At 41.5% G+C, this 13,140-nt stretch overlaps 1 protein-coding gene across 2 annotated transcripts in view; it reads right to left on the bottom strand.

The window, feature by feature from the left end:
• Window positions 1-4,322: 4,322 nt before the first annotated feature.
• The window catches only part of FIGN (fidgetin, microtubule severing factor), a 97,001-nt gene continuing 88,183 nt past the window's right edge, over window positions 4,323-13,140 (bottom strand). For both annotated transcript variants that reach the window (XM_049811712.1, XM_049811722.1), the window contains one exon: window positions 4,323-6,590. In XM_049811712.1, the coding sequence (XP_049667669.1) occupies window positions 4,342-6,590 (2,249 nt within the window). In that variant the 3' untranslated portion in view covers window positions 4,323-4,341. The remainder of the gene's footprint in view (window positions 6,591-13,140) is intronic.

Genomic DNA, 13,140 nt, shown 5'->3' with positions numbered 1-13,140 from the left:
ACTCTCCCTCGTGATGGAGTGCTTCAGAGAAAAATGCAGGGGGGTTATAAGAACAGCCCTTTACCTGAAGTCATATGTATTTGCAGACAGTGAAAACCCTGGTCAGATCCCCAAATTCACTTTCAATATATTAACATCTTGATGCAGGAATTAATTTGTATCTTTTTGACTAGACGATCCCCTAAAGAAACATCCCATGAAAAACCACCTACATATGACCTTGTGCTATTTTACAGAGCACAGCCTCCAAATAGCTGGTAAAGACACCCAGATGGTGTTTGGCCTATGTATTTTAGTCAGATGGTTTATTTTCCCTTTGGTAGGTTTGTAATGCTCAAGAAAACATTTTGCCCATCTATCTGCATTTCAGTAGAATACAAACTGACTAATAGGTAAATAATCCGTGTGAAAGTAAATAGCCTTAAAGTAAACTGCCTTCACATTCCATTGATCAGCTCAGTCAGCAAACTTTTCTATATTGTCACTAATGTTCTAAATATTTTGGAGAGAAACATGCCAGAAGTATAGAGTATTTCCATTTCTGTCTCACATAAGGTCATTATGAACTCCTCCTTGAATTGATATTGATCCTTCAGCTTGCAGAAATATTCCTCCAATTTATTTTACTTTTGTTGCCGTAGGAATTGCTACGGAAGGTACAAGGAAGAAAATGAGCTGATGCAGAATGGGATCTACACATAAAAATACAACGTGAAGCATCTGCGGCGATAGGCTGACACAGCAGATGCTCTTTAACCATTTCGGGTTCCTTACTATCCAGGGCTGCCACCACTTGGGCATTTCTGTGGCAGCAGCCCCCAGCTTTGCCCAGTTGTAAAAAACAGCAAACGGCTTTCTACCATGGAAATGTCAAAGACCAGCAAGTATTTCATCCTGAAGACACCGTTAGAACATATTTTGTCTCTCTTCTCAAAAACAATCTTAACCTTTGGGACCCGCTCAAGTTCAGGATTGTGCTTCAGCCCTTCCTGGACACTCCTTTACATGAAGGCTGCTGAGAGGGGTGAAGGACCAGCAGCATGCCAAAACCTGTTCACTAGGGAGAAAACAGGGGCTGAATGTGGGGGAAGGGAGGGAAGCGATGAGAAGGACAGGACATGGCAGAGGGTTCAGCCAGCTCAGCCCACCCAAACCGGGAAAATTTCATCAAAGGAGCGGCCAGAAGCCACTTTGCAGAAGGGCTGAGGCGCCTCCGGTTAACACTGCCTGGCCAAGGTCTCACCAAATTCAACCGGCACCCTCCCAGAGCTATGCCAAAGACAGCTGCTGCTAAGGAAAGATGTGGGTAACAATCTGGCTCTGTTTTCCTCTCCTTACAGCTGCTGTGATAGGGGTGAAGCTTTCTGCTTCTGCTGCCCCAAAGCTGAATTGAGCCCTGGAGCAAACCCGCGTCAGCATGTGTGTGTGCGTGCGCACGTGTGGAACCTGCATTTTCACACCATCTCAGTTTCTGCCTGCTTCTCACTTTGGTTAACATTTGAAAAATCCATTTCCCAGAGTGACTTTTTAAAGAGAATGATTTAAAGCTGGAAGCCAAAGGGACCATCTACAAATTTGCTTGCTTTTGGTTTTGCTACTGGGTAAAAAAGAGTGAAAAAGCCACTCCAGTGGGTAACTTTCATTGTACCAGCTGCAAAAAAAATATCTGTTAGGAGTATGGTTAGGAGAAACAGTTTACAAGAATTGGTTTATCAAAACTTGCCTGAGCCTTTCAAATGAGCACAGCTCAACGGCAGATATGAAAGCCAATGTCTAAGACAGAAATTGGGTCAGCGATCTGCAATAGCGTACTTGCCAGTGTGATCAGCGTGAACCTACAGCTAATGGGGACATCAGAATCTCCCAAACATGAGGATGGTGGAATGACCGGGGTGAAGAAGCAGCCTGTGGAGGTTTGGGGAAGCAGAAAGACCGGGTCATAACAAGGACCATAGACTGTAATTGCTGTTGAAAAGAAAAAGAAAAGGAAAAAAAAAAAGAAAACAAAAGCAGGTGATGTATTTAAGTCTTACTTTCTATATCCTTAATGAAAGGCACTGTTTTTAAAATGGTACTTTTATGCTTAAAACATAAAGTTTTAGATAGACAAAATGTTTGCCAGGAATTCATCTTAAATTAGATTTTGGTTTATTTGCTCTGTTTTTAGCACGTTCTATCTAAATATATATATATCTTAAAAGAAAAATAAAGGAAAGTAATAATCAAGAGTCATAAATTTCCAGCAATATCACAAAATCCCTCATTAGCTTTCTGAACGCTAAATGTCTCCATTGATTTAACAAAACGGACAAGGTCTGTACAATTTTTGAGAAGACAAACATGACCTAGTAACAGATTGGTATCTCTCTTCTTGGGGCTTTTCAGTGCATTTATTTAACGGTTTTGAATGTACATTACTTAACAGAAACATTAAATGCCAGTGCTTTGCAACAGTTTTGTTACTGTCTCTTTAAAGTAAACAAACAAAAAATACATTCAAAAAGCAAGGCTATTTTGTTCATGTGATGGCAGAGGCTTTGGGCAGCTGCAACATGCACTGCTCCTGCTCAGAGACATTACCCAACATCAGTCAGCTGTCACCAAAAGAGTTGCACGGAAAGCATTAAAGGATAAAAAGAAAGGTGGGGCGGTGGGGGACAACTGAGCAAAATGCCACACATGCCAGCTAGTCTTTCCAGAAGGAAGACACCAGAATATGTATATTTAGGGGAGGAAAGCGGGTCGGGGTGGGGGGGTGGGGGCTGTAAAGACCACTAACATAGAGAAAAACTTGACTTCAGGGGAAAAAACAGCAGCTCTCTGAAACTTGTTTAGCAGGTTCTCATTCCTAATGTAATCTGACTTTTGTGTTGGTATTGGGTTTTGCCCTATTTCTTACTTTGCTTTCCAAGAGAAATGTAACAAAACTGAGGTAGAAATAATGGTGGGCACACTCCAGCCTGGAAGATTTCTAATGGATGCTAAATGAAGATTGCATTAAGGACAATGGAGCCGTACGTACATAACAAAAAACTCAACTTTACAGTTTGGGAAGGGAAATAAATGTACTTTGAGGGTTCGGTTTTGCTTTGTTATTTGTACTGTTTGTTTGGTCACAGTCCACTGCGTTGCTATAAACAGCTCTGCAACCCATAGCTCTGCCAGCGACCTATACTGATCCCACTCCCTACAGCTTCACCAAAATAACCTCAAAACTATGACTAGAGCTGCGCAACAAAGGCCAGCAGTCACAGCTTAAGGTAATTTGCCTCTCGGAGTCCTACCAAATCTTACGTTTGACTGTTTCAGATGCTAACGTAAACCAATTAAGTGGCTCTTTTTCATCTATGCACCTTCTAAAGACTGTATCACATAATTATCAAGGAGCGATATGCTGAAAACTCTTACAGTTTACCAACAAGAAAAATCACTCTGCTCTGGTTTGATCTGACAAATTGGCAAAAGAACCATTTCTGAACGCTGGGAAATCTTTCTGTTTCTATTTTTAAAACTGTAAAGCTTCAGTCATATCACACTTTAGTTTTTTCCTGGATACATTCAAAGTAATTTTCCTTGCCATTTTCCAATTGTTGAGGTAAACATACATATTTAATATAAAGTAACATTGAAGCCTAGCCTATAACTCTCAGCAGTACATAGTGCTTTCAACACATTCCTTTGAGGTACTGTACAAATCACAATCACTTTCCTGAGTTTTTGCAGACAGAACATTAAAAGAAATGAACTGCAGAAATTAAGGTCCAGATTACCATTACCCTGTTTTACCTGTTCTTAGCTTAACACCGCAGAACAGACAGGATTGAGGAATACTGTTGCTCTTAGAATAGCAAAAATCTGGTTCTCTGTCACAACACAACCGTTCATCTCTTTAGTCCAATAATGTTTGAAGTTAAAGCTCTTTATATTAGCACATGCCACCAATGTAATTGTGAGGCAAACAAAAAATAAAGCACCACTTCAGGCACTTGACAGCAACTAAATCTCAAGAACAGCAGAATGGAATCAACACACAGGGTTCATGTCCTTCTGAAATCAACCCACTTGCACCTTGCTCCTTGGTGAGTATTGTCTAGCTTGAACAGAACTGAGCATCAACATGCGCTTTCTGTCATGTGTGGTTTTTTCAGATCAGCAGCTCTTGTTTGATGCACTTTTCCTTCAAGTCTACCCTGGCTCTTTAGAGGCAAGGTAAATTGTAGTCTTCCCAGTACCCTTTGCAATTTTAACACTACTGAAAAGGGTTCTCTACCCTATGTAGCAGGTTCTGTGTGTGCCAACATTCATTACTTTTTTTGTTTGTTTGTTTTTTTTAAAGTAGTATCACTGACTGCAACCAAACATTTTGTTCCATTCAACATATGTATCAAGCTCTTTTTGAGATATGCTAGGCTGTATCTTGCAGAAAGCGTTTTCAAAGTCTTGATATGTAACTGGCCTCAACTGGCTGGGCATAATGGCTGAAAGGTCTGTGGCTGGCATGGCGTGGAGTGGGCCCACCACGGCTTCCTGACACAAGTGAGCCACATCTAGTCCAGAAAAGCCTTCTGTGCGCTGGACAAGCAGTGCAACCTCCTTGTCATTGAGACAGTAATTGTGCTGTGAGAGCAGTTGTACTATTATCTGGTGTCTCGCTGTGCTGTCAGGAAGTGGGATTAAAAGTCGTTTCATGAAGTACCTTCGAAGAGATTCATCAATTTCTTCCGGTTTACTCGTGGCGCAAATTACTACTATTTGGTCCTCAGCAGAAGTCAGTACAGTGTCCAGCTGCATAAGGAACTCGGTTCTCATCCGATTTACTGGACTGTGTTCTTCACTCACTTGAGAGGAAAGGAGCATATCAATGTCACTAACAAAAATCACCGAGGGTTGGCGACACCTTGCCACGAGAAAGGAGGCATGGACAATTTTTTCTCCTTCCCCTAACCACTTTGTGACAAGGCCAGAGCCAGTGATTTTGAAAAACGTGGCCCCCAGCTGACTAGCTATACATCTGCCCATTAACGTTTTGCCTGTTCCCCGAGGTCCAAATAAAAGGATGCTCCGAGGTAGAGCAGTCAGTCCATTGAACGCATCTGACCTCAATACTGGCCATAAAACCTCCTCCTTAATGACGGCCTTTACTAGATCTAGGCCAGCAATGTCGCTCCAGTCCACGGGAGGTCCTTGGTTGATAATCTCATTGGTAACAAGGTCAATGAGGTGTGTGTCAGTATTCTTCAGTTGCTCGTCCACAGAGTGGTTGGATGAGGTAGCTGCACGAAGTCCCGGGCCTTGCATTGGGTGAGGGAGGAGCTGCCTGTGCTCGTCACCGTGCTCATTCATTACTGGGGAGGTATACTTCCCAAACGAGTCACTTGATCTCGAACCCAGTGAGTTTTTAGCAGTACTATAGGATGGGGGTGTTAGAGCCCTACCGGACTGGCTGCTGAATTTCCTTTGCTGTTCAGAGGACATTAGCTGCTTTGTTGGCTTAAATGCTAAGGATGATGTTTCAGCACTTCTGTCAAAACCATTCCCCCTGTTTGCATTTGAAATGCTGTTGTCGGGCATTCGATACATGGGACTCTGTGTAGATCTCTGTTGGCCATAGCTGTAATTTCCATAACTGGAGTCCATTTCTCCTTGCCCTGCCATGTAGAAAGCTTTCCTTTTGAGAGAGCTGGCTGAACTGTTTGTCAGGGCAGACGGCGCAATGGGCGTCAGACCGTGGCCCTGGTAGGAGTAGCTGGGGACGGTGGTGGGGGGCAGAGGGGTCGGAGCAGGGATTCCTGAAGGCAGGTACGCTGAGGGTGGCGGGGCACCCCCAGGGCTGTACCCGGGGCCAACAGCGGTTTGAGGAGGATAAGTGGCGGAAGGGTAGCTGTAACTGGAGAGGTTAGAGGTCCCGTTGTAGCCGGGGACGAGGGTTGGTGGTGGCGGCGGTGGGGGGGGCTGTAAAAGTCCCGAGCTATGCAAGGGGGACGGATGAGGGGATGGAAGTGCAGGTGCTGGCTGGCCGCTGTAACTGGTATGCAAGTACGAGCCATTGTATCCTGCGGCATATTCCTGAGATGGGAGCCCTGAATGAAGACTGGGAACGGTGTGACTTCCGCAGGTGCTGCTGGAGTAACTGGGTTCAGCCAGGTTACTGGCCACCCCAGGAGAGCTCCCGATGCTGGCCGAGACATCTGCGGGAGGGAGGGCTGCACTTACCCCAGCTTTGCTGGCACTGATAACGTCTGGGACGCAGTTCATGGGATACACGCTCTCCGAGTTCAGCGACGGCTGCCAGGGCTCGCTTTCGTTCTTGCGCCCGTTCACCAGCCCCGAGGGAGCTTCAGAGTAATTGCTGAGAATGGGCCGCTCGGCTGGGCCTTCCAAAATACCGGAGTATTTTTCTGCATACTTTTTCAGAAGATTGGAGGCGGTCAGAGCCGAGATGTCGTCATTGGCCCAGGCGTACTGGTAGGTGCGCTGCAAGTGCCCCCGGTAGGCTTCCACCTTGTGGGCAGGGGACCGGGTGGTTGAAGTGATATCAAAGTGCTGTTCTGGCCACTGGGCATGCTCCGGCGTCCACTGCATCTTCAAGCCTAGGGTGGGGGGAAAAAACAAAGTTAACAACAAGCTCGGCCTTTTTCAGGTGCTTTTAAATGAGTTCTCAACTGTACTGTCTGTGAACTTCTTAAGCTGTCTGAAATGCTGGACTTAACACCACAAATCCTTAAGGAAAGAAAATGCAATGCCCTTAACAAAGCAGTATAAGCTGCTTGGTTTATTGTAGGCACATACACGCGGAGCCACGGTTTTTTTGCCAATTCAGTAGGGGGTTCCTTGTTAGTTCAAAAAAATATGGGTAATGCCAGATTTCTCAAAATAATTAAATAAGACTCAGTACATTTTAAATACTCTGAGTGCTGATTTATTGTTAACATACAAGGCATCCAACTGCTCTGTCCTCTCTCATCACTGTTTCAGTTTTATATTTTAACCAATATAAAAATATGAGACACAGCTGACAGATCACATCTAGGATACCTCTCTTATTTGGTACTGAACACCTAGTTAGCACAGTATAATGCACCCTGCGCAGAACAATATGACACAGACATAGCAGGTCATTCCATAATCCAACTCTCATCTAAAGTGGTCCACGACAGTTTCAAATCTGCTTCGTGGAGTGCAGCAAAGCAATCTCCCAGGCAGCGCTCCGTCGCTTTCATCACACAAAGCCTACAACTCGGTATGAATTACAACTGGCTCCTTTCTGCCTCTCAGTTCTGTTGTTGAGGCTCTGGAAAAAAAAACAAGCATGACTTGTCTGTCGGTCTCTTGCTTGCTCTGCTCGCTCTTCCCCTCCACCCCCGCCTCACAGCCTCCAGGGTACAAAGAAAGAGGGTTAAAAAAAAAAAAGAAAAAGAAAAAGAAAAAAAAAAGATGAAGAAAATGAAAAAGCAATGAAGCCAAGTCCCTAAAAGTTCTGTGGCTTCCACAGCTGGCTATAAAAAAAAACCCCAAACCATCAATTAAAAAAAAGCAAGCAAATGTCATTTTAAAGCAATTAATCTTTTAAATAACGTGATGTGAATTATGCCCCCTCCTCGTAATCCACCGCGCGCAGTAAGAGCAATTTACAAGCGTTAAGATAACCCCCTCCAACTCATACCTATGCATGGTAGACACATTGCTGATTTTTGTACAGCTGTATCAAATAGACCTCCTTAATCTCTCTCGTATTACCAAAAGTGATTTTTGCAAACAGTCTTGTGCCCTCTGGCACAGATTCCCTGATACGGAGGAGGCCTAGTCAAAATGAAGCATCTGTGGCACTAGCTCCCCTCTGAATTACTGCAGTCTATTTTGACAGCTTCTACCCCCTCCTGTTTTTCTCCCCAACCCCTTTAGCTCTTCATTGCCTGACTCTGGCATCTGACATGGCCAGCTTAGCCTCACTGAGCTAAACCTAACACAGCACACAGTTTGGTAACAGAATGGCATGTTTATTCCCTTCTGACTCCCTCTTCCTTGTTTGCAAAACCACTGCACCAGACACTGGAAGTTAATTAGCAGGATGATGCTGTGCTAATTGTGTTAATTTACAAGGTTTTAGTCAAAGAGAATCATGCCAGGGCTGGCACTGCTGTCATGCTTCCGACTTAATGATTAAGAAATACTGAAAACAAGGTGGGAAGGATTGCAGTAATTACACAATAAATGAATAAAGCAACAGATTCATTTGCAATTATATTTTATTGCAGTTGCACTCATTTGCATTTGGATTCGTCATTTTTATTTTTGGATTCATGTATTTGCAAATCACCAAATCATTTAAATTTAGCCTGAAAACTGCAAAGTACCTCTAATTGAGCCTTATATTTTATCAGTACAAGTACTGCAAATCTCAGTACACGTGAGCATGTCATTGATTACTTGTGGATTTTTTTTTTTCCTGAGCGTTCTCTTTCTCTCTCATTTTTCAAACACTTTGACAACTTGAGAAAAAAGTCTGTTAACAATTATACAGTTATCCTATAAAAGTTAATTCAGAGAAGTGCTTTTGACAAATGCAGCTTTGAGACTGAGTTTTTGGCAGATTTATTTCTTTCATTTAGCATTAATATAATCTTTTTTGCTAATTGTTTCTGATGTTTCAACCACTGCCTTTCAGAGGGAGTAAATATATCATGAAATTGGGTGAAATTATAGAAAGCATGCTCATATGAAAAAAATGCAATTTTAATGAGAAACTATCAGAAGCTTTTCAGAAATCATACTTTGTTAAATTCAGCCAGAAATCTGAAGAGCAAGTCACCAAGAGCCAATTGCAAGTAATCAGTATCTAAAATTCTTCCAGTGTCATGAGATTTACTTCAAGCTTTTCTAAAAGAAAAGAATATTAATGTTCCTGTAATGCAGAACTGCCTAACAGACATACAAGTTCATTACCCCTATTAAAAAAAAAAAAAAAAAAGACAAACAAAACAAACAGAGAAACAAAAATTAGCCCTGTTCTACGATATTGGGCTTATTAGATTACCAAAACACTGAAAGCTTCTATTACAGAGATGTAGCAGCACTTGAGTAGATTGATGTTTCACTAGGTGCTAATGAACAGATACCATGAGAAAGACTCTTCACAAAGAATACACTAAAGCAGCAGTGAAACTTTTGAGAAAGGCGGTAAAATAGGAATGGATGGAGCAGAGAATCTGGCTGGGCTGATACCTGCACTGTAGTTAATGAATATGTTTTTGGCACATTGTCTTTAATGGCTTGTAAAAGGAAGACTATTCAATTTAAAGAGATGAAAGAATGCACTAGGTCAGAGCACAACAACATATACCATACACTATCCACTTAGCAAGCTTTTCAAAATACGCTTCACAAATACTTTAAAAATTTCATCAATTGGAATTTTTTATTTAGAATGGATCATATGCTTTTAAAATAAAATAATTCTATTTCTAGTCACAGTGGGGAGATGTATTTAGGTGGTGTAAAAATTCAATTCTTTGAATTTTATTTGTATAGATTAATTTATTTTCCTTATTATGAGGCTGAAAAGAATGTCAGAAAATCTGAATTATCTATTATAAGAGGAGAGGGGAAATCACATCATCAGCATTCTTTATTTGGAATAATTGCTAGATAGACCAGTAGTTTCACATTGTCATGGTATCTTTGGATATGCTCACTGCACAATAATTGAAAGTTTATTTATTGATGCATATTAAATACCAATGCATTTAACAAAGGCTGTAAAGGCAGGATTAGGCTTTGATTAGATAAGCTTAAGAGAACAGGACTTATTCTCATCCCATGAAACATGAGCATTTATTCCAGCACATTGCAATCATTAGTGTTATTTGGAAGCATAGGTTAATAGTTAACCATAAGCATATTTTTTGCATTAGTAAGCAGTGAAGAAATCTGTATTTACATGGAATCCACTGGAATGGTCTGGACTGGGGGACACAAAGACCCATTTTCTCAATTTGATATTAATCAAAAAAGCAGCAAACTTTTGAGAGATTTTACTCCGTTTGTTAACAGTTCAATAATTGTTTGACAAAGGTCAAATGTCTGATTTGGGAGAAGAAAAAAGAATAAATTGTAGTTTCTTTTAATTATGCAAACATTCCCCCCCCCCCCCCCAATTGCTTAATGTTTGCAGCCACTTCTTCTCCATATTTTACATTGTATTTTATTTGGTGCTGTTTGCTTGAGCTGATACACCTTCCTGCATTTCTTTTGTTAGGAATTCAAATGCTGATATAAACATCTAAAATCAGGTAAATAAGGGCATAGGGCATGCATATTTAGAGGTTTGTTTGGGTTTTTTTTCATGTAATTTAAACTCTGACATAAACCACGGTGCTGTAGATAGCGTATCTACTTAACAACTTACTGAAAATCCAGAAGCACTGCACGGCTGAATGTATTTTTTTAAAAAAATCTTTGCTAACTTAGGAATCCTCTGAGCTATCGACATTTTTGAACTGTGTAAACTGTGCTGGTATGGGCTGTAAAAGGCAAAAGGAAAGGATTCTGTTATTTAAGTACAGGTATGTACTTATCAGAGAATTGCTTTTAAGATAAATTTAATACATTATATAGGAGAGGCAGTGTAGGCTTTTTTAGCAGTATCTATTTTTCCTTGTCCTGACAGCCCTGCTATACATCCTTCCTCCATAATTTTTTCCGGCTGGATCTATCTGAATTACATTTAAAGTAATTATAGTCAACAATTTCATTATTCAGTTACTTTGAACCAAGTGTTTGACCATTTTTTTCCCCTCTAATTTTGTGCACTTAGCCCTAAAATGTAAAATCTAATACATAATACTTCATCAGTTTCACATACAATAATTCCATATGGCAGAAATCCACTTACGTATTCAGATTTATGAATTAAAATGAACAAAACAAAAAAAAGAAAAAATGCCAGAGTTGGGAAAAAATAACATTGTAATCTGAACGCAAAAAGGAACAAGCAATGTTCTACACATCCTGGATGTCCAGCAGGGCCCAATCCTGCTGGGAGCTCAAATGAGTTTGTGCACACAAAGAACCCTCCTCCGCTGGTGCCCTCAGTATCACGTCAAACTGCTCAGCCCCTTCCAGGATTATATCTGTTACGGAAGATAAAAAATAAATAACTAGTCTTCCTTGCAATTTAAATAGAAGGGTTTCTGTTGAAAACAGGCATGGAAAAGTCCAGAAATACTAGCTAGGACCACACTGGGTAAAAATACAACCAAAGATTTATGGTGTCCCACAGACAAATCCAAACAATGACCATCCCCTTCCAACTAACCAACTAGGTTAGCAACGATGTGCTTTAGACAAAGGCCTCTGGGACTTCAGTAAACCTCTCATCTCTTCACATCTCTAATAAAATAATCAAGCTAAAATTAAATCATAAGCAGCTGTGGTTTTCTGAAGATACCGGCAGAGGTTGCATTGCACTTCCAGAGATGCTGGGGAACAAAACCTAAATGACACAGAGCTACTGTGCACGAGGAGCTAGAGACAGGGCAGCACACCAACCTTCCCAACCAGCTACCAGTTTCAGTTTGGAGCAGGGGCCTCCAACCATTCCCTCAACACACCTGAGGCAAAAGAAGATAATTCTTCTCCTGTTGTGGTCTCTCTCTCTTCCTGCCCTGCTCATCCCTGCAGTGCCTCAGGTCCTATCTAGCACAGGTCTGCAGGTTCCTTTGTAAACATCAGTAGCTCGAGCAGGTTCTTAACTTTAGGCATATGGTTAAATACGATCTGAGCAACGGCTGAATGTGCTGTTGAAAAGGGGTAGACTGCACCAGGGGCAAACAAGTAAATGAGATACTTCTGATAACTGTCTGTAACAGACTTGTAGGAGCACACTGTTGCAAGGTAGGAAACAGCTCCAAAACCACAGCCCTGAGTACCACCGGCCGCCGCCTTCCCTCTAGGCTTGCAAGTGGACGTGAACTTCATCACTCTGGATCGCTTACACGTTTAGCCAAAGACTCCAAAAGCTGTCCCTGCCCACTGAACTGCTACTCTCACTCCTGACTCCAATTATTCAAGACATTGAGGATTTACACAACGGACCATAATGATTTTAGCCAAGGGATTGCTTCTTGTGGACACGCAGATACCAGCTCTGCCAAAACAGCCATCAACTTAAATAGGCACTTCACTGGGAACGTGCCAGGACTCCTCAAACCTCATACTTCAGTGAGAGCCAAAGGTGTCAGTACCTTGAGGATCAGGCCCTAAATCCACATTTTAAAATCCTTCTTAAACATGGGACAGAGCTGAATAAATGAGTCACGCCATAACCACTGTTTGAGACGTAGGACACACAACTCCCTGGGTTTGTAGTAAATCTGATAGCATTTCGTAAGACTGTATACTGTCATATGTCGCATAATAATAAAAATTAATTCAAGATAAAACATTTCTTTTACACTCCATTTTTTATTAATAAGCATAATTTCAGCTGTTTGAAGATAGCGCAACTGATCTCTCTTAATTGGAAACAGGAGGGATTTTGAAGAGTGGATTGAGCTAATTATGTTTTTCAGGAAAAAAAAAAAGGGGGAAAGAAAATGATTCCCACATTTATTTTCTAATTACTCAGTGAAGACCTCTGCTCCAGTCCATGAGGAACTCCTTTGACGTCAAAGGACTCGGTGGGAGGATGAGCCTCCAACTGAGCTGCCCAGCTGCATGGGCCCAACTTCGGAAGCTTTTTTTCAGTCAGTGGCAGCCACAAACTCATGAAAACAGGTCTGGAAAGTGCTCTCAGCATTTTCTTGGCAGGGGTCTGTTCTTCCTCTTCTTATATACAGTCTACGCATGCCATGCACATCAGTGGGAGCAAGCTGTTGGCAGGGTATTTACGATATGATTCCCATCTAGCAGGGATAGTGAAAAGATTTCAATCTTTAAAACAAAACACTTAAATCGTGAGTAATATTGATGATCACATATATGTCAACAGCACTTAAAGGTAAAAGTGGTAAGAAAAACACAACATGTTCTAGGAGAACCTGGACCGGTTAAAAATGAGATTCCAGACATGGAATCTCAAACTAATACATCCCAATTATCTAATTTCAATACTGTCAAATGATTATTCCTTTAAAATCACAC

Source organism: Accipiter gentilis, chromosome 1 (genome assembly GCF_929443795.1).
Source record: "Accipiter gentilis chromosome 1, bAccGen1.1, whole genome shotgun sequence".
Taxonomy (NCBI): domain Eukaryota; kingdom Metazoa; phylum Chordata; class Aves; order Accipitriformes; family Accipitridae; genus Astur; species Astur gentilis.
The sequence above is the reverse complement of the archived record's forward strand: the minus strand, read 5'-3'. Positions and strand labels throughout refer to the sequence as shown.